Source organism: Atta colombica, unplaced genomic scaffold (genome assembly GCF_001594045.1).
Source record: "Atta colombica isolate Treedump-2 unplaced genomic scaffold, Acol1.0 scaffold274, whole genome shotgun sequence".
Classification (NCBI taxonomy): domain Eukaryota; kingdom Metazoa; phylum Arthropoda; class Insecta; order Hymenoptera; family Formicidae; genus Atta; species Atta colombica.
Window position 1 is genome coordinate 929,873 of NW_017259375.1, and position 20,378 is coordinate 950,250.

The 20,378-nt window shown below is 35.3% G+C and overlaps 1 protein-coding gene across 1 annotated transcript in view; it reads left to right on the forward strand.

Annotated features, from left to right (window-relative positions):
- LOC108689650 (T-box transcription factor TBX20-like) overlaps positions 1 to 11,610 on the forward strand; it is a 71,355-nt gene extending 59,745 nt beyond the window's left edge. Inside the window, exon 6 of the mRNA XM_018196507.1 lies at positions 11,153 to 11,610. Within this exon, the coding sequence (XP_018051996.1) occupies positions 11,153 to 11,606 (454 nt within the window). The 3' untranslated portion in view covers positions 11,607 to 11,610. The remainder of the gene's footprint in view (positions 1 to 11,152) is intronic.
- The last annotated feature ends 8,768 nt before the right edge of the window (positions 11,611 to 20,378 follow it).

The following is a 20,378-nucleotide window of genomic DNA, read 5'->3' on the forward strand; positions in this document are numbered from 1 at the left end:
CTCTCCCCAATTCGCGTTACCCTTTCTCTTATTTCCTTCTCTTTAGTGTCTCTTTCTGCGGCTTCTGCCTTTCTTTGCACTTTTCTTCCCCTCTTTTTCATCTAATATTCTTCCTTAACAGCATTCCATGTCGAAGGAAGAATCCGCGAAACTTCTTCAACTCACACCTCTTCTTTCTCCTTATTTCTTTCTTTCGAAGTCTTCACGCGATACGTCGCTCGCAGAGACATTCAGTGCCCGTGAACTAGCTTCCTTCTTTTTCATGCGTTTTGCTTTTCACTTCTCTTCGTGTTTCGCCATTACGAAGTCTGGCGTCATCCTGAGCGACGACAGCTTGCTCACTGTTGGTACTGTGAGCGGAGTTGTTAGTCATAAATCTCTCAATAATTCCAATGTAGCTTCCTCATTTCCACTCTTTTTTTTTTCTTTAAATTTAATCGACCTCCTTTTCATAGACATCGTTCCGTGAGCTCAAACAACTTTCAGATACGTTATTAAGAAACAGTATTAGGAAATTCTTTTAGACATTATAGACTTTAGCTACTAATTGATATTTCCTTGTTTTAAAAAAATCGTTCATAAAAAGTTAATTTTATGGTCGAAGAAATGGGAACTTAGATTAATCTTTTTTAACCTTTAAAGAGATATATGGATTTAAAATCCTTATTGACAGTCTTATGATTGAAAAAAAAAAACTTACAAAAAGCAGCTGTTTTTTTTAAGTGTTAAAGTACTATTAAAGTACTATTACAACTTTTAGTTTTAGATTAAAATGAATTATCCATTCGATTATACTCGAAACATTGTCTTTCATTCGTTCTAAGCTAATTCCCGTTTCTTGAATCATGTAATATCATCAGAATGGTAAAGCATTCCACAAAGGAGCTTGATAGTTCTCGTGAGATGCGTGCGAGAGGAACCGAGATGAGCCAAACCGCAGCATTCGATGAACTACCTTCGGCCATCAGCGGGGTGTAACCTATTATTATCTACCACTTACCTAATGCCCTATGTCAGCCCCAGGGTAGATGGAGAATAACAGGCTCTCTTCGGAATTCCCTGTACTTTAATATCACGAGCCATTTCGCTTGAGCGCACCGCGCGCGATTTTGGGGAATTTATCGACTAGGTGTCAAAAAGATGATCAATTAAGGGAAGTCATAAAGTATCATCGGGCACGAAGTACCATGTAAATTAACTTTATCATTAAATTGAAATCAGATAATAATTATGCGTTTTGTACCTATTCTCTAATACTTTAATTATATATTATGTTCCTCGCAAAGTTATGTTGAATTTTAAGGCGAAAATTTGAAGAGATATTTAAGTGTTTGCATCATGTTATATAACTAACGTTAAATTAAGAAAATTAAATTTTATTGCACGCATTCGAATATTCGTTGAAAATCGGGACCAAGATTTTAATTCGAAGTAACTAATCGAGGATAATCTTTATGCGCGATATAATCACCAGTAGCGATTCTCTCAATTAACATCGGCTCAGCGGCGCGTATAAGTGATTGCATTCTTATGCCATAGCCGGCCGTAATTTTATTATTTACGCGCTTACGGAATCTACCGGCGTGCAAATATTATGTGCGAATTATCAGCGTAAACTCATGGCCGTGAGACGAATAGGGCGCGGCTCGTGTGTAATTGGCTCGCTAATTAAATTATACTGAAGCTCACGCGATAGAATAACACAAAAGATGAGCAGCAAGGACGGCTTCTCTGAGAGTGTTAGACTTTACTAGACGCCGTTGTCGTCCCTACGCGATGATCGAGGACTTAAGGAGGTTCGTATGAGAAAGAATGGCTGATTTCATTTCCCGAAAAGGGCTCTTTCGCGATGCCCATGTAGCACCTAACTGGGCCCTCAGACGATGTTGCTAAGAAAAGGGCTCCAAGAGAAATTACGGAACATTAAGGCATGTGAGAATATACCATATTTCCTTGTCAGAGCGGCTTTAGAACAAGAAACTGATACGTTCGAAAATTACGGATGCGGCTATTAACTGCTAAAAGCCGTCACGACGCCGTCAGTTTTGCTCCAATTAACTCTCCACAGATCAATTTCTATTTCTTTCTCTTCTCGATTGGAGAAGCGGATGCAACGCACATGAGATTACACACAAAAAGCGTCTTATTGCTTATTACGTCCAGGAAATGTTTTTTTCTCAATTATAACTGTCGGCTAGCTTATCCAATTCTAACACTAGTGTGATTCTATGTCAATTAAAGATAAGAGGAATCCTTCGAGTACAGTAATAACTTATATAATAGATGCATAATTCAAAGTCGATATTTTCGAAGGAATTCTCCAAATTAAATAAAAATGTTGAGTGTCCACTTCCATTAACTAAATCTTTTTACATAAATGAGAAAAGGGCTATATTTGAGACGTGTTTTGATGCCTAATAATAATAATATCTTTATGTGAATTTTTTATAATTTCCAATTTAAGCGAACTATATCGATTCATTGATTTTCAAATACAACTTTAGAATAAAGCTAGAGTATGTAATATCACAAAATTGCATTAAATTGCATGTCAATTAACTGATGCTCTCATAAATCATTGCGTCTTTAAATCACTCTAAATAATTAATTGCAAAAATCATTTTAGTCATGAATTTTTGGAATCTCTCTTTTGAATCCCGTGTGGTATATCTATGTGATGATTAATGAAAAAATATTTATAGATTTTAATTGCACTAATTAATATGTGTAGAAAGAATACATATCTTTTTCAGATGATGTAACCAAATATTAAATAAAAATGGACTCACACAAAGATATTATTGAACACCAAAATCTACCTTGACCGAACATGGATTTCTTAACTCATTTATGTTGAATATATTTCCCAATCCATTTTCACTTAACAAATCTTTTTAATAATTTTCAATGAATGATAATATTGAACACCAAAATCCTTGACCGAATATGGATTTCTTAACTCATTTATGTTGAATATATTTTTCAATCCATTTTCACTTAACAAATCTTTTTAACAATAATTTTCAATGAATGACACGAAATTTATATTTGATAATTATAAATAAATAAAGTATAATCATCGTAAAATTCAAATCGAGGGATGAGAAATATAAATTTTATATTTTTCGCTAAACGAAATATATAAATCTATTTTTCGAATAATTTCAGATTTGTCATGCTGGTGATTTCAGCTTTTGACAGATTGGACAGATTGAATAGATTTTGATGACTCTGAAGAGAGTTGGAAAAAACCCGTTTTAAAAAATCTCAACTATTGGGTTTTACGGGGAGTTTTATTAGGTTTTTTGGAAGAAATTTTTAAATTTTTTGGGATTTTTTTTTTAATAAAATTGATTATTTGTTATTTTTTTCACGTAATATTTAATTTACGCATTTATCATTTTTTAATTACATATTCATATTTTTTCATTCATCATTATTTAATTACATATTCAGATAAAATTAATTATAAAAAAATTTTGTAAAAATATTATAACAGTAATTTGTAAGAAGTTTTTGTTTTTGAAGAGGGCTCAATCATATAGTTAAAACATGTATAACATTATTAATTTTTATATTATCAACGATTGAAATATAATGTACTTTACGCATCAAGATCCACGGTTGATTCTTATACACCTTTATTTATCTAATTTATTATAAAAATATTATAATGATGAATTTTTAAATATAAAAAAAATTATTTCTGTAGAAAATAAAGAAAGAAATAATGACATTACATATATAAAATTACATACATAATACTACATATTATATAAAATAATAAAAAGCATTCGAGTAGAATAAAAAAATCAGTCCAAAAGTGGTGTATATTACATATTTTATAGATATTTAACTGTAATTAGATTTAATTTCAAGCAAATTTTCATGGAAAGGAAACTTATAAAACCAAGTATGCATTAAAATAATATATATTTTTAAATTATATTACAGTTTTAATTATTACCAAATATTATACACACACACACACACACACACACACACACACACACACACACACACACAGAGGAGAGGGTAAAAAATCCTAGACTCCTTAAATATTTAAAAAAGTGAGCATTTTGAGAAAAATGTTTCAAACAAAAGTTAGGTTTAAAAAGATCTATGATCTCACATCCATTTTGATCTTAAGTGGTGTTGCCAAGATCAAACAGATATGATGAGTAGATCTTTTTAAACCCTACAACTTTTATTTTAAATATTTTTCTTAAAAATGGTTACTTTTAAAAATATTTAAGAGGTTCAGGACTTTTTGTACATCCTGTACATATTAAAATTGATATAATATGTTAAAAAATTATATCACTCTATTTAATTTAGCATACCTATATTCATTAAATATTTATAAATACGTTCCATTTATGTGTTACCGATTAAAAAATTTATTTTTTTTATACAAAATATCCTAATAAAATCCTAATAAAAATCCTAATAAATCCTAATAAATCCTAATAAAATCCCAAAAAACCCACAAATTTCGGATTTTTTTAAGTGGGTAAAACCCAAAACCCAGGGGATTTTTTGAGATGGGCCAACCCTGCGATAGTGTTAATAATAGCCTCATTTATACACAAATTTACGTATCGTTAATGTAAGAGTTAATACTAAATTTGTAATCAAATTGGCGGAAGAGCAAATGAGATCTTTTTGTCGATCGGCGATCACTTTTGTAATAGATTTAATTCGTCTTAACACGAACATTGTGACAGTAGGTTATAAAAAAATTTGGATCGATTGTGCCGGATGTTTCTTTCTTATTTATAAATTAGTCTCTCTCTCCTTTCTCTCTCTCTCTCTCTCTCTCTCTCTCTCTCTCTCTCTCTTCCCTCCCTCCCTGCCTCCCTGCCTCCCCCCTCTCTATTTTTCTCTCTCTTTCTTTCTGAACGGCTCGTATTCGAGGGGTGTAGCCGCGAGAACGTCATGGACATTTTAATGGGTAACGGCGGTGGCCTCTAATTAGAACGTTTCGACCGTAACCGCGCCATTACAGGGGAAAACGCAGACTCGTCAGATCGATGAGGAATATTTATCGCGGTGTAACAATTACGGAAGCCCCGGCATAGCGCGAATAGTAATAGGCGGCCGGCCCCGGAGGCCGCTCTCTCGCCCAGCGAACGACTGTAATTAGGGCTTTTATTGTCTGTACATAAGGAAGCTTTATGAAAACATTAAGGATATAATTCAAGGCCGGGGAGAGGCGCAACGCTAGCACACTCCGCCGTGAATTGCAGCCTGAGCCTTAATGCAGGAGACCGCGTTGCTGGCGCGCTACGTCATTTCCGTTTTGCGTACGCATACACACACACACACACACACACACACACACACACACATACACACGCGCGCGCGTAAGCCCTCTTGTGTGCGACGGAGACTGCCTACCTGTTCCTCTCCGTGTACGAACAGTGTAATTTGATTTCTGGATTTTTCTACACCCTGTGTGATTAAGTTATTTTCGAAAAGAGATAGCGCGCCGAAGGCGAATGGTGGTAGTACATAACATCTTCCGCGCCTTGGATTTACATCCTTTACCCTTCGCTTGTCTGATACTTTCGAAATTTTAATTTTACTATTCTGAAACAAGCGCATAATTAGTTCCTCGTTACAATTATATCGGAGAATATGTATTCGTGCATCAATATACAGAGCATAACTTTCAAGTAAACTGTGGTATTATAATATATGTGTACATTATAATTTAGTAATTTTTTAATACTTTAGTACACATGATAATTTTCTGATCCTTTACTATACACTGAATATATATTATTCACTATTTACTATGAATCGTTTGAGTTCCAAGTTAATTTTCATCAATTTTACAAGCTTGTATCAAAATTATTAAATATGATTTTTACATATTTTAGAAAGGATTTGTAGAAAGAATGATTTTGCTAAAAGATCTAAAATTTTGCTAGATTAGGTAACTTACAAATCTGAAAATAATTTTTGTTCGACTATCAAAATAGTTATGTTGGAAATTAAAAATGATGAGCAATGCTGCAAAAAAATTTTGATATTTTATAAGCAATCAATTTGAGTTTTCAATAAAATTTTTTCAGCTCTGTACCCAGCAAAATTTTAGATCATAAAAAAAATTGTACATAACTTGGTACTCTTAATATTTCAAAGAAATGCAAGATATAAATGATCTAATTGTATGTATTATTAAAATAAAAGTTAATACATCTAAATTACGCGAGGCTGTAGATTGGTACGCGGAGTCTTGACACTTTCGTACATTTAAGATTTCCAAGCTGCGCTCACGTAATCGCGATCGAGATCCATGTTTGGGATCCGCCTAAATCACCGGCTCCGCCCTATCCTCATCTACACGATCCTGCTATCCGCGAGATCTCGGATCACGATCGATCCAGGCGAATCGATACACGAGGCAAGTACTCGGGCAAGTATACTCGCAGAACTCGACTAATAGAGTTCGGGCCCTTGACAGCGATATTTCACGAGAATGAGAAGAGAAATGGCCGCGGACGGACGCGCCGGTGTGTGGTCCAGCACGTCCGTAGAGTGGACGGCGATTAGCCCCAGGCCTCCTAATCCCTCCCTCATTCCCCCGACGCTGGTTTCACCCTCCGGGGCTAGGCTCCTTCCTCTTATAAGCAGCCTCTTCCTCTTTCCCGCTCGAAGCTTACTCTCATGCATCCACGTATCATCGCTTGCGTGTATAAGCGTGTATACCTTGTCTATGTGTGCGTTTTGTGATACGAGAATGTGTATATGTACGCTCGTGCGCCTCCTCGGGTGTCGTGTTACGTGCTAAGCGGTACGGCCGAATGTAACCGAGACGCGGACTGCACACCGGACCCATTGTTCCCAGGGCCTCCCTACGTCCCACCGTCTGCTCCCGCAGTCACCGCGTTCCCTTGTTCACCCCCGCTCATAGCACTCTTCGGACTGACTCGAGAATGGATCTTTTTGGTTGATTTGCCCTTCGCCATCTCACTTCCTCAGATCTTCACGTCTCTTGATTCCATCGGGTATCAATAATGTACGGGATATAGAATATTGCAGATACCGGATGTTACCACTGCATTTTGCAAGGAATACATGGCGATCTTAACATTTCAATAGAGGCGAAATCGTTTTGACATTAAAAATAATTCTTTTTATTGATATATTTACTCAAAAATATCGTAAATGAAGAATTTATTGATATACCAATATATATCGATATATATTCTTTATAAGAAATATTTCAGTATTCAATGTTATACATTTTCATCTCAATACTACTAATGAACTAACTATCGGTTTTTTGTAATAACGAAAAATAAAAACGCTTTTGCATGATATAACTTTGGATAGCTTTGTATAATTATTCATTCCAAAAGTATGCTATGGTTTATAATATTTCAGCCGTCATATTTAATATTCTCAGAAAATTCTCTAAAATTATTTCAAATATCCTAACTTCGCCCATACATCTAAATAACATATATGTATTTATATTAGAGTTCTATACATAAATAATATATATGTATAGAACTCTAATATATAAAGATATAGAATAATTAAAAATCTTGCTAGAATCGTTGCGATTGAGTCCCTTTTGGCAGACCTCATTTCTCGTAACTCTCTTATTTTTCATGGACCGGGTCTCGCACAGTCACGGTGGTTTTGTCTTGCCCTCGCACCATAGTTTTACGACCTTACGAGTCGGGATTCTCGTCGTCGACGTGCCGGCTCGCAACTACTGAACGAACCCTTCTCTCCTTGACTGAGTCTGCCCTGGTGACCTCCGAGGTAACTAGACCCGCGAGAGTCAGTCCCCTCCCCTTCCTCCCACCGTTCCAGTCCATGGAGACAGAATCATTACGGGTGCCGTTCGGGATTGAATTGTATAGTCCTGACGACGTCGGTCGCGAGAGATGATGAAGTGCTTCGCGCCGAATATTCTTTGAATGAATGACGATTATTCGACATAACAAACAATTTTCTACTCGAGAAACATTAATCTCTCTTTTATTTTCTTTTTAATAACTTTCTATGAGATAATAATTTTTTATCATAATAATCTTGTTGAGATTAATCTTGTCTCTGTCATATTTCTCTTTTTAATACATTTTTCTCTCTTTAATTGTATTCACGATCTATGTAGATTTTATTATGTTAGACTATTTCTCACAATAATTAATTTACGATTATTTTATTATTTTATGACTATTTTATAACGATTAAACTTATGTATATATATAAGTGTATTTATATCATATATGAGATTTATATAATTCACACTCTCGTATATTATTTATATCATATATGAGAGTGTGGATTGAAGATATGACCTAAAGTTCTAAGGACAGGAACAAATATGTTTCGGAACCTTTTTATTATGCACGCCCCTAAATTATTTCATGCACGAAATGCTGAGTTATCGAACGCCAGTTATGAATAAAGGCGTCTTCGAATATCTCGACGAACGCTGGTTCGCGGAACTGGATGATCGATAAGAGGTATTATTCGTGGGCGGCCCATGCTCAAATTATCCGACAGGATACTAGTATCAAGTTGTCTCTCAACCACTTGACTTTCAAGAAGCGCGAAGAATCAGCAGCCATCCATCGACGCTGCCTTCCTCAAGATGTGAGATCAAGTAGACATCAAAACTTTTAGCAAATCATTTAATCTGGAAAGATGTTAGAAATACGCAGAATGTTTTTAGATAAAATATTGATTAAATTTTAGACTGATAAATTGACTAATTCCACATCATTAGATATTCATTGAAATTTTTTTTCTCATTCTTTTATATTCTTTCTAAAATTATCAAGATGTTATTACATTACAATCTGACGCTAGTTATTCGTGTAATAATTTTAATTTAAGATGGATAAATTAAACATTTCAATTCACATTTAGGTCATCTTCAGTACAAATAAAAAAAATTACAAAAATATATATAATTATAGAAATAACGCCATATAATTACGTAAAATCCATATCTTGTACATTAAGATGTTCTATAGCATTATAGATATCTTTGATTTCATAAACGTTGTGATGTCTCGAATTATGAATAAGTTTTTAAATATAAACAATTATAATACAATTATAAGTATTAAACGAGAATAAATCAATTAAGAGAAATAAATTTATTTTCGATCAAAACAAATTTTACAATTAGTGATTAAGCACTAAGATCTGTTTTGATCGAAAATAGATTTATTTCCCTTAATTGGTTTTTAAATATGTTAAGAATTTTTTTAGTTTAAGAAATTTAATGAAGATTGGGGATGGATAATCAAAAATTAAAATAGTGATAAATATTTAAAGCAATTAAAACAATATATCTATAAGAGTGTCATTGATGGGCACATTAGATCTGTGACAAAAATATAGAAAATTGTTTTTTTTTGAAGTCCTACGGATTTATATAAGCCAGAAAGAAGCATCATTTCAATCAGTTAAGAAATCAAATGAGTGTAAAAGTAACGAAGCGGATTATTGATTTGAAATTTGCTAATCGAACAAAATGAAGTCTATCTAGCGTCAAACCGATTCGACTCGTTCGCTTTAAATGGCAGAAAACGACTGGGACTTCTTCAGGTTACGCTAAGTCAAGAATCCATCAAGCATTCGCTCCTATGGTCTTTGGCTTTGCGCAATCGGTCTTACCTCGCCGGGTTTGAAATCAAAAGCAATTACGAAGCGCCGCCTCGCGCCTCGGATTCGCGATATCGTAATGAAGTCTTAATAATTGAGATAGACCGGCCGATAATCGGCGTGTCCCTACACGCCGCTCCCGCGCGTAATCACGAAAGTAGGAAGTGACTCGCCGTGATTCCGTGCGCAATGAGACTTGGTCGTTAATTATCGTCGACGTAAAGGGAGAGAGAAAGAGAAAGAGAGAAGAGAAAAGAGGAAGAAAGAGATACAAAATGACCCTCTCACCATTCGCGACGCGTTTTCATCCATGATCAGCCAATAATCCGCTCGTTAGCGTTTCTGCCGCGATAGTAACGAAGCAATGAAGGCGCGTCCGCGCACAATCGCGCGTAATTAACCCTAATTAAGCCCGTACCTAACGCACGAAATCATCCATCACATTTGTTGCTTTGGGGGAGAAAGAGATTCTCGCGATCGTCGTTGCCCTCCTCTCTCACTCCTACCTCATCTTGTGCATCTCTCTATGAGAGGAAAGCTCACCTTAATTACCCATTCTTTCTCTGTCTTGTCTCTCTGTCGACTCTGTGTCCGTGAAGGAATCTCATTGATTTACTCCCTTTTAAGTGCTATTAATGCCGATAACGTCGATCGATTAATCAGCCGACCGGGGAGAGCCGCCTCTCTCGCCTTAAGAACGGATGATTTTATCTCGCTCTGTCTCGCGTTCCCGCGGCTTCAGACGATTTATTTGCTCGCCCGGCGCGATCTTTGCCGTTTCGGTCGATTCGCCGTGTGCAGGATCGCGACCTCTCGGTCATACGATTGCGCGGCCGCTCGATCGGTTTCTCATCTAATCCCGGTGCCCAGCGAGCGCCGATTCCCAGACGACTTGTGTGCTAAATTTTATAAATGAAGTCTTTTATCTGCTATTCGATTATTCCGTTAATATTATTAATAACAAGCGATGAGGATTTCTCTCTTACTTAATATCTTCGGCAAAAATAATTTGGATATTGCATGCAGAAATACTGCGATTTGTAATATATATTTCAAAAAGAGATAATAATATTTGAGAGTCTGTCTTTCTATCCTATGTCTATTGAGGGGGCTTCCTACGTATAATAAGCTATTAATAATTAGAAGTCAGAATTGTAAGCCATAAGTTATAAGGCAATAAATTAATCAGTGACCGAGTGGAGAAACAATTCTGTTTCTTATAATTTGAAACTTAGATTATGTTATGACTAATCAGTCACATCTTCTAATCAGTATCTTGTTGTTTGCCTTGAAAACTGCCATCCTTCTGATTGATTGAAATATTATGATACAATCGATACGATCTAATACAACTTGTTCTTATATACAAGAATATTTAAGCTAAAATAATTTAAGGAAATTTCTACTTGCGATGCAAAATTGAGAAGAAAAGAATTAAGCGATCTATCCTAGGCATCAAACGATCCATCTATTCTACGCTAACGATATCCTCTGTCTCTTATTATTTCAGAGATCCTATGGAAATTATGGAACAGCAACTGATGAGATGCGGCGTACCCCCGGTAAGAATCTACGAACACCTTGCTATGTCGTCACAGGCCGTGGTGGCTGCAACGTTGGGTGCTCAGCAGCAACAGCCGCAGCAGCAACATCATCAGCCATCCGCGCAACAGCAACAACAGCATGAGAGTAGCGGACACGCGTTATCATCCTGGCTGGCGCCAGTATCAACACCGCTCTTATACGGTAGGGGTGCAGCCAGTTCTCCATCACTCTACTCCAACGCAGCTATTACTGCCACCCCCGGTTTCCCATATCCGCCACTGGCGTGGCCCTGGCAACCACCCTCCGTCGCGATGATCTCGCGACGGTCCTCACCCCCCACCAACCTGAGGTACGTGCCCTATCCAACACCGGCCAGCTCACCCCCGCCGCTACGGACACGCCCGCCCTCCCCTAATTAGCGATCCCCACTGGCGCTGGCGACTCGACGACTGCGGCATCATCCCTCTTCCCTCTGTCTGTGATTATGGAACATTGACATCGGAATTGAAATCGAAATTGTCCTGACACGTTTTTATTTCGTCAGGAGCGCAATAGCGCGTGTACATATACGCGTTGTATCATTGTCGATAGATTACGGATGGCAATATAGAGTAAGTGACATCTCATTGCACTATTATTACAGTGATAAACAAATATGGGATGAAAGTGATTATTAACCGTAAATTAGAATAATATTGAATTGTGCAATTGGAGCAAAGAAACTGCATGTAGCTTTATTGTATACGATTATATGTTCTTTCGAGCCTTTATTATATTTTTTAAGTTGGAAAATTAAGCTTATTTGCCATCTTAAAGAATTATTTTTCTAATATTACCTGTATTATATAATATTATGAGGCCCAATTGTTTGACTTTAAACGAGACTTAAATACTTTTTTTCTTTCTTTCTCTCTCTCTCTCTTTTTCTCTCTTTTTAAAATCGAAAGAGAAAGAAAGAGAGAGAGAGATAAAAGGGAAGAGTTTTAAGCCTCGCTTAAACTTAAAGTAACATTGGTGCAATGGCCTCAAAAGACATAAATTTTATTAATTTAACTAAATAGTTTAAAAACAATAATATACATCAGAGGCGAAACTATTATAACTAAACTAATAATTCAATTTTAATCTTTCAGAGTTCTGTTAATTATTATATTACGTAATTATTATATGTTGAAAAAGGTAATTTATGTTGAATATTTGTACTTATTTCTGAAACATGATGTTTGACATAAATACTTTTTTGCTCATTAATAATTTTTAGAATTATTATCATGTTACAGATTATAATTTTATTATATTGTTTATTAGTAATATATTAATAGTTTCGTTAAAGGAATTAAATATTATTAAAGAAATTAATATTATTACATTTTTAGGTCAAAACTTTTTTTAAAGAAGAATTAAGAATATTAATCGAATTTATGATTTTTCCTTAATTCCTCATATTGTTTGTGATGTCACTTACAGTTCTATATCACGTATATACAAGGAAGGAATCGAAAATGAGTCGCAGTATGTGACTGCGAGCTTAAGCGTGTGTGGTGTTCTTAACATTCGTGTTTTTCCTTAGCACACAGGTGCAACCAAAGAAGAATGTCTCTAGCGTCAGTGTGTAATTAATCACAGATTAACACTTGAGTATTAAGATGTGTATGTGCCCGCGCGCGCGCGCGCGCGCGCGCGTGTGTGTGTGTGTGTGTGTGTGTGTGTGTGTGTGTGCGCGTGGGTGTATGTAACGCATAGATATTTATATGATATAATATATAAATGTAATTCTATGTATACATGTCGTTCTATTAATGTGCACGGGGCGAACATATCGATGGCAGCTGTTAGACATGAAAGGAGCAATGGTAACCCAATCCCAATGAGTTAAATAACATTTTATTATTTTCTACTTCCATTACTGTGTGTCAAAGTGTAAATTAATTTATTTTAATGATTAGTTTCAAAGTTAAATGTCGTTCATATTAACGTACACATTTAGTAAATAATAATAATTTTGATATAATAATTTTGACTCAAATTTAATACATTTTTTTAAATTAAATTGTTTAACTTCATTATTTTAACAAATCAACGATATAATAAATAACGATAGGAGTGACGATTTATAGAAATGTTTAAAAATACTCAAATTGAGTATAATTTGATATAATGAATTTAATGGTGTAAAGTTTCGTATCAACAACATGGATTATTCAAAAATATTCAAATACATGCAATGGAATCAAGCATTCCGAGAAATTACAGAACTGGATATACGTGAATTTATGTGCATAATCGTTCATGTCAAAATTTTAAATAACTTGATATTAGAATGAGTCTGATTGGAATGAGTCCAATAAGGAATGGAATCATACATTGAGATATCCAAAGATATATAGGGAGATGTACGGGATTTAAGCATTTGGATTCTCGAGAACCGAATTTATTCGCAAGAATCGCAAGCAATTCAGCGTTATAATAAATTTCGATGATTCGGTATATGTGTGAATAATTTAGCAGAAGAGATCTTATTCTTGTAAAATATCGTGTACAAAAATACTGTATACATTACGTATTATAGATTTTTATATGCAATATAGATTCAAGAATACAGACTCAGAATTTGCCTCGCCTCGTGTTCGCGTAATATCTCATCATTGTAAAGATTTGCGAGTATCACAGAGGATTGCGAAATATGCGAATCTTCATATTCTGGTTTTCGATCTCGACTTGTAAATATTCTACACTCATTAGAACGGACAAGTATCTGTGTAATGTGACAATTGCGTATGTATGTATGTATGTATGTATGTATGTATGTATGTATGTATGTATGTATGTATGTATGTATGTATGTATGTATGTATGTATGTATGTATGTATGTATGTATGTATGTATGTATGTATGTATGTATGTATGTATGTATGTATGTATGTATGTAATGCTAACAAGTAAATGCAAGGAAGTGTGAAATCGTGAGAATACGATTCGACATAACTGTATTATATACCGTGATAGTATTAACGCACATCTTGTCAAGACGGTGCAGATTTGTACATAAAGAAACATCTTATGATAGCGAGTAGTACAGCTCCGTATTTCCTCGATGTAGCACGACGAAAATAAATGAATTTTCATTAATCGGCTCTAATCATTCAATCGCCTGTATTTTTTGCGTTTTTTTAAAGATTTATCCAAGCCAATAATTGCTTCGGTGAGGATGAACTTTTATCGATCTTTTTATTATTTATATTTTTTGTAGTTTTTCGTTTATAAATAAATTATTTATCATTATTGAAAAACGTTTAATTGAGTTTACACGTTTCCTTTTGACTTAAACCTTAATAAACATTATCCTTAAAAAAATCGAAGAATTCCTATTACATTATATTATAATAAAAATAAATTTCTATTATAATATTAGAAGAAATTACCAATACTGTTACAGACACTCCTTATTTTTCGGAAATTAATTTGCACTTTAGATTAAAATATACTTTTTAGATAATTAAAGAAGTAAGAGTTCATAATTCATATATTTGTGGTTTATTTCTGTACAAAATCAACTAAAAACGAAAATCTAAAATCTAAAAATGCGAAAATAAAATTCTTTTCTCTTGCAAATTGCACATAATAAATAATAATGGCAATATTATTGATAATATTACATCGTTTTACATGTTTGTAGTTTCTTAAATCAATTTTATTTATATTTTTTCTTATTTATTTTCTTATAACATAAAATCGAGATGTAACGTAAACCAATATACTTGTCTGTAAAACAGATCATGAACTAACTTAATTTTTATAGTGTTGCGTTATACTGTCAAATAGTCAACTAAAGGCAACCATGTATTTATGAGAAAATCCTCAAGAAAAGAAATTCTCGTTACATGTTTATGTCTTGCAGAACATAAAGTAATGCATACTTTATGTTTATATGCAATAAATGAATAGAAAACGTTTTATAGTAACATTTAATGTTTAACGTTTAACGAGATTTTTTTTATGTTTTAACATTTACACAGTTTTTTTAGTTTTTATTTATATTTCTAAAGTTTTATTTTTAACCTTTGTTTAGGAAATACTGTCCAAAAACAAAGTTATGTCAGTATATCAGTGACTTTCTTCTATAATAAAATTTGTTAAAATTAATTACTAATTAATTATTATGTATCAATTTGATGTAAGATATTTAATGAACAAAACACTTTTTATTATATTCTGTACATCATATAAGAAAAATTAATAGTAGCAGGATTATCTTTTTTTGATTCTCTTTGATTTGACTTTGATTCAAATTCTCACATCGCAAGAGTAACACATGTAATCGGTTTTATTATATCTGTTTTTTCATATCATATCGATCAAAGATTCGAATTTTGTACATTTTGCATTTATTTCGCGGACGATTCAAGAACCGCGCGTTTCTCCCGTATTCTTACTCCTCTCAATGTATGTTCTCATCGCGCCACCCAAGCTTCATCGCACTTTCAACTGCCGTGTAATTCTGTTATACCTATCTGAAATTAAATAAATTCATTTCACGGCCTGTCAGCGAGCAATTATTCTCAGATGCGGCCGCTTTAAGGGCTCGATTCGTTCCATGACTAACACCTTTTCTCACTCTTATTCCCTCTCTCTTTTTCTTGTTCTTTCTTTCTGTCACTCGAACCTTTAGTTCAGCGTCGGGAGCATGTCGCTATCGCCGTATCGTATTGTATAGTCCTCGTCATTGCGACGGTCGCTTCACATCGCATCGTTGGGCGCGTCGAGTAGCTGCACTATTTCGCGCGATGGAGCGCAGACATGAAATGCCCTTTAACCCTCGTTTAAACGCGAAGCGAAATATGAAGCGTTGAATCAGATGCCAATAATGAAAATACACATTGTTTTATAATATAAGTATATGATGATACTTTTAGTAGGTAACTTAATTAGAAAAAGGAAATAACGATCAAGTTAATTGACATAAAATGTATTACCTATAATTTTCCACTCCGTGTCAGCATATATTTTATTGCATAAGCGAATTATATAGAATATTTGAAATATTAAAAATATCCAACTTTAATAGTTGGAAACTACAATAAAATTATCACTAAAAAGTCGCATCTACGAGGACAACGATCTCGATATATCTTTTTGGAACTTGAAAAACAGGCAAATCTAAAATTCTCATCAACTTCACGGAGATAGCTTAATAATATCTTTTTTTTTATTCGGAAAAACAAGGAAACCAAGATTAAACATCTAAATTGCACGTAGGGCGTTCACCAATTACTCCGAAGACATTCAACGAGTATTCGAGAGAATCTTTTAAGGACCCGTTGAGTCAGCGATGGGGAGGACGCGGCGGCTAGATAGAAGGCATCCAAGAAACGCGAAAGGAGCAGAAGACAGCGGAGAAGAAGAAGAAGAAGAAGAAGACAACGGAGGTTTTGCCGGGGCGCGAAAGTGATCGTGTGTTACGTCGTGATGGGTGGAGCGAGGTGAGAGAAACAGAGAGGCGGCTCCCGAGCTTGTAATTATGTTGATACGAATGATCTGCGGCTCGCCGCAGACCGGCGAAGAGCAACAGGAGAAGAGGTGGAGAAGAAAGAAAAGGAGAAGAGAGGGTGAAGCCTCTAGCAACTTGCTTACCGGCTGCTCTGTGTACCTCCTTTCTTCTTTCTTTTTCTCCCTCTCTCTCATTGGTACTTTCTTCCCCTTATTTTCTCCTCACCTTCTCCTTTCTTTGACACTGTATATAACGTTCCCTCTGTGCATCTACCCGCACGTATTGCTCATCCTCGCGATGTGAGAGAGAGAGAGAGAGAGAGAGAGAGAGAGAGAGAGAGAGAGAGAGAGAGAGAGAGAGAGCGAGAGCGAGAGAGAGAGACTTTAGGACCGTGGCGAAACCAGTTTAAGTGGTTAAGTGTAGATGTAATTGATTTCCATTTTACGAGGCTCTCTCGGGGAAGACGCTCCTCCACCCGCTGCGCAGCATTCGCTCCCACCCCCGAGCAGTTGCAGCCTGTCCTGCATCCGCACTTCTCTCCCTCTCTCGCCCTCTTTCTCTTTTGCATCACATCTTCCGCCTCACACTCTATCTCTTCCTCTTGACAACTGTATTTTTATTATCCTCTTTCTTGCGCCAGCCGCACACGCGTGCACGCATACGCGCGCAACATCGAACGCATAAATACGCATTATAATGTATCGGCGGATGCCCCTCGACGAGAGAGCGGCCTTGCCGGGCATAATCGTTTTCTCACGCCTCGTTCCGCGATGATTTCGGCGGGAAGGATGGAGGTGAGGTATTAACCCTTGCCCACCTCGTCGTACTTCGCGCGGGAGAGACGCGTTTTCATCCTCCCGCGTTCCAAGTGCGGAAGGGTTAATTGTCGAGATTGCCGGTGATTAACCATGATAAAATCGCAATGAAGTCGATGCGGCACGAAGCCGACGACGAAATTAACAGTCATTTCCTATTCGCGCTGATAGAAAATTTTTAAATTCCGAATAATATATAAATTTTTTAATGTCAGAAGTTATATATTTTTGCATTTATAGCACTTATAGACCCAGTTCTACAAAATAAGATTATTTTTAATTTTAGTTCAATTCACTCTTTATTTGTTTCTAATTTAAAAAATCAGAAAAAATTATTGATTCTTACAATTAGAAAAAGATGAAGAGTAAATTAACTCAGATTAATAAAGTTGATCTACATTAGTGGAAATAAACATTAATCACTCACATTTCTTTAATTAATAAAATATAAAAAAATTTTTATTAAATATTAAGAAATTAAAAAAGAAACCCGACAAAGTTAGGATCATACCTTAACAGGAAATAATCGCGTACATGTTGTTGACGCGGGATAGATTAGAAGCTTCGGGATTGATCGATGAACATTGAAAGTGCTTAGGTTCGTAATGAAGGCTCGACCAAGCGGCATGCAATTACGAGCGCAGTGATAAAAGTTGGTAACGAATTAGCGGTTTGTAAAAATGACTTGCCGCTTCTGACAGCTCCAAGGCGGAGAAAGTACGATGGGGGCGAGTTCTTACGAGCTGCTCGTTTCGCGTCGCTACAAGTTGTTCTTTGGGGGCGAACGAATTTACGATCGATACCTTAATTGCAATCGAACGAGCTATTTCGAGGGCCGGCAAAGGTTAATGCACCATTAAGAAGCACGTTACGGAAGGCGGTGTCCATGCTCGTTGTCTTTGAATTTTTTTTCCTTCGAACGCCAATTTTTTTGAATTAAATTTTGATATGTGCAATTTTTGGTGATTTAACGAAAGTATGAAATGATTACAAATGCTCTTTATAGTTAGAAAGAGAGAAAAGAGTTAAATCGCATCCTCTAAGTAAACGTTTTTTTATTGACTTGTTCTTTTCTAAATTTCTTATAGTGCCCATTTTTTTCTCTTTTTCTCTTCACATTGAAGAGAAAGAAGAGAGAGAGAAAGAGAGAGAGAGAGAGAAATAGATGGTACAAAAAATTCAGCTGAAAAGAACTTTTTCAAGTACTATCCCATTTATCCACTCTAATTTCGGAAATATTTTGGGTTAACAAGCGAGTCATTTGTTTAACATAAAATAATTCTTGTTTGGCTTGCTATCTTGGCGTAAACTAGACAAGAAAAGCAGAAAATTCAAGGAAAGCGTCATAAGAAAATCATGCATTGTGCGTAGAAAGGAAGGAAGGCAGCAACAAGAGGATGGGAAGAAAGTTGCAGAAGAAGGAGAAATGACTGAGAAAGAGACTGAGAGATGAGAACGAGAGAAATAGAGAGAAGCACTCGGCGGAGAATATGTAAATTAGGAACTCCATGTGAATGCGGAGATTTATGGCAGCCCGCACATTTCTGGGCGCAATAAATATCAGTAAGTAGCGACGTGCGGGACCGCGTCCGGATCGGGTCCGCCTCTCTTTCTCTCTCTGTAATGTAGGTATACATACCACTAATACCACTGTACCGTTAATGCCGCCACCAACCGCGGTTCATCCGCATGATGCACAAGATCACCGAAGAAATTTCGAGAAAAATGATCACGGTCGATCACGAGATCGGTGAGGATTACTGACGACGAAGATAAAGAATTCGAGTTCTTATATTATATTTAGACTTTCTTCGAAGTCTGGAAACCTTTATGGATAAAAATGATCTTTCTACAATAAAATAATTCAAGATATAAAATAAATATAAACAATATTATACAATTTAATTTTAGACTTAAAGAAAGACAACGCACGATAAAATTTTAGTTCGAAAATTCGTCACTCCTAAATTCGTGAAGAAAGCTAACGATTTTATACAGAATTTCATCAATCAAAAATTTGACTGCCTAGATTTCGAATATCTAATTAAAAAATTTATATAAATAAAACATTCATACAAATAATCTTTGTAATGAACTTATAGTAATTAAGAAATAGATTCTTTAAATATTCTAGTTATCTCTAAACGTGACTTTGATAATAGTTTGCTCAATCTAAGAACTCTAGTTTCACATTGTCGTAATTACTGTTGGTGGAACAAACGCAAAGAATGAGACGAAAGCACGCAACAGAATCTGAGCGGAATGAAATACGAAAACGGAACGGTAGGACCTGAAGAAGAGAGCCGTCGAGAAGACTCCGTGGGTGGTGTGGTTGCCAAGAGAGATCTCCCTTTCCTTTTCTTTTCCTTCCTTTCGCATACATGCACGTACACGTGTATACACGCAAACGTCGCAGAGTCGGCGACGTTTCTCTTAACGCATCCTGCTACTTCGGTAGATGACGCCCTTGCATATCCTCGATATCCGTGTCACTCTTTTTGTTCGAATGCAACCGAATGCAGTTGCAAGAACCGTGTAACCAAAAATCATAGAACGAACACGTTGATATACGTATGTAATGCGAGTTTAGAGCGAAGAATGAAATTGCACAATTTTTGTGTATAACTCTATTAACTTTTTAATGATAAAGTAATAAATTAGCAAAAGTTTTTATATTATTATGTATTATGACATCATTCCTTAAACACTTTATCGCCTGTTCCATTCGTTAATTCTCGTAATAATTTACGTTGCAAATATATTATGAGAGAGTATTTCCTGTAATTTTCAGGCATATCGTATAAAATTTTCATTGCGGTACAAATTCAATATTATATATAATGATATATATTTATATATATATATATATATATACACGTATATATAA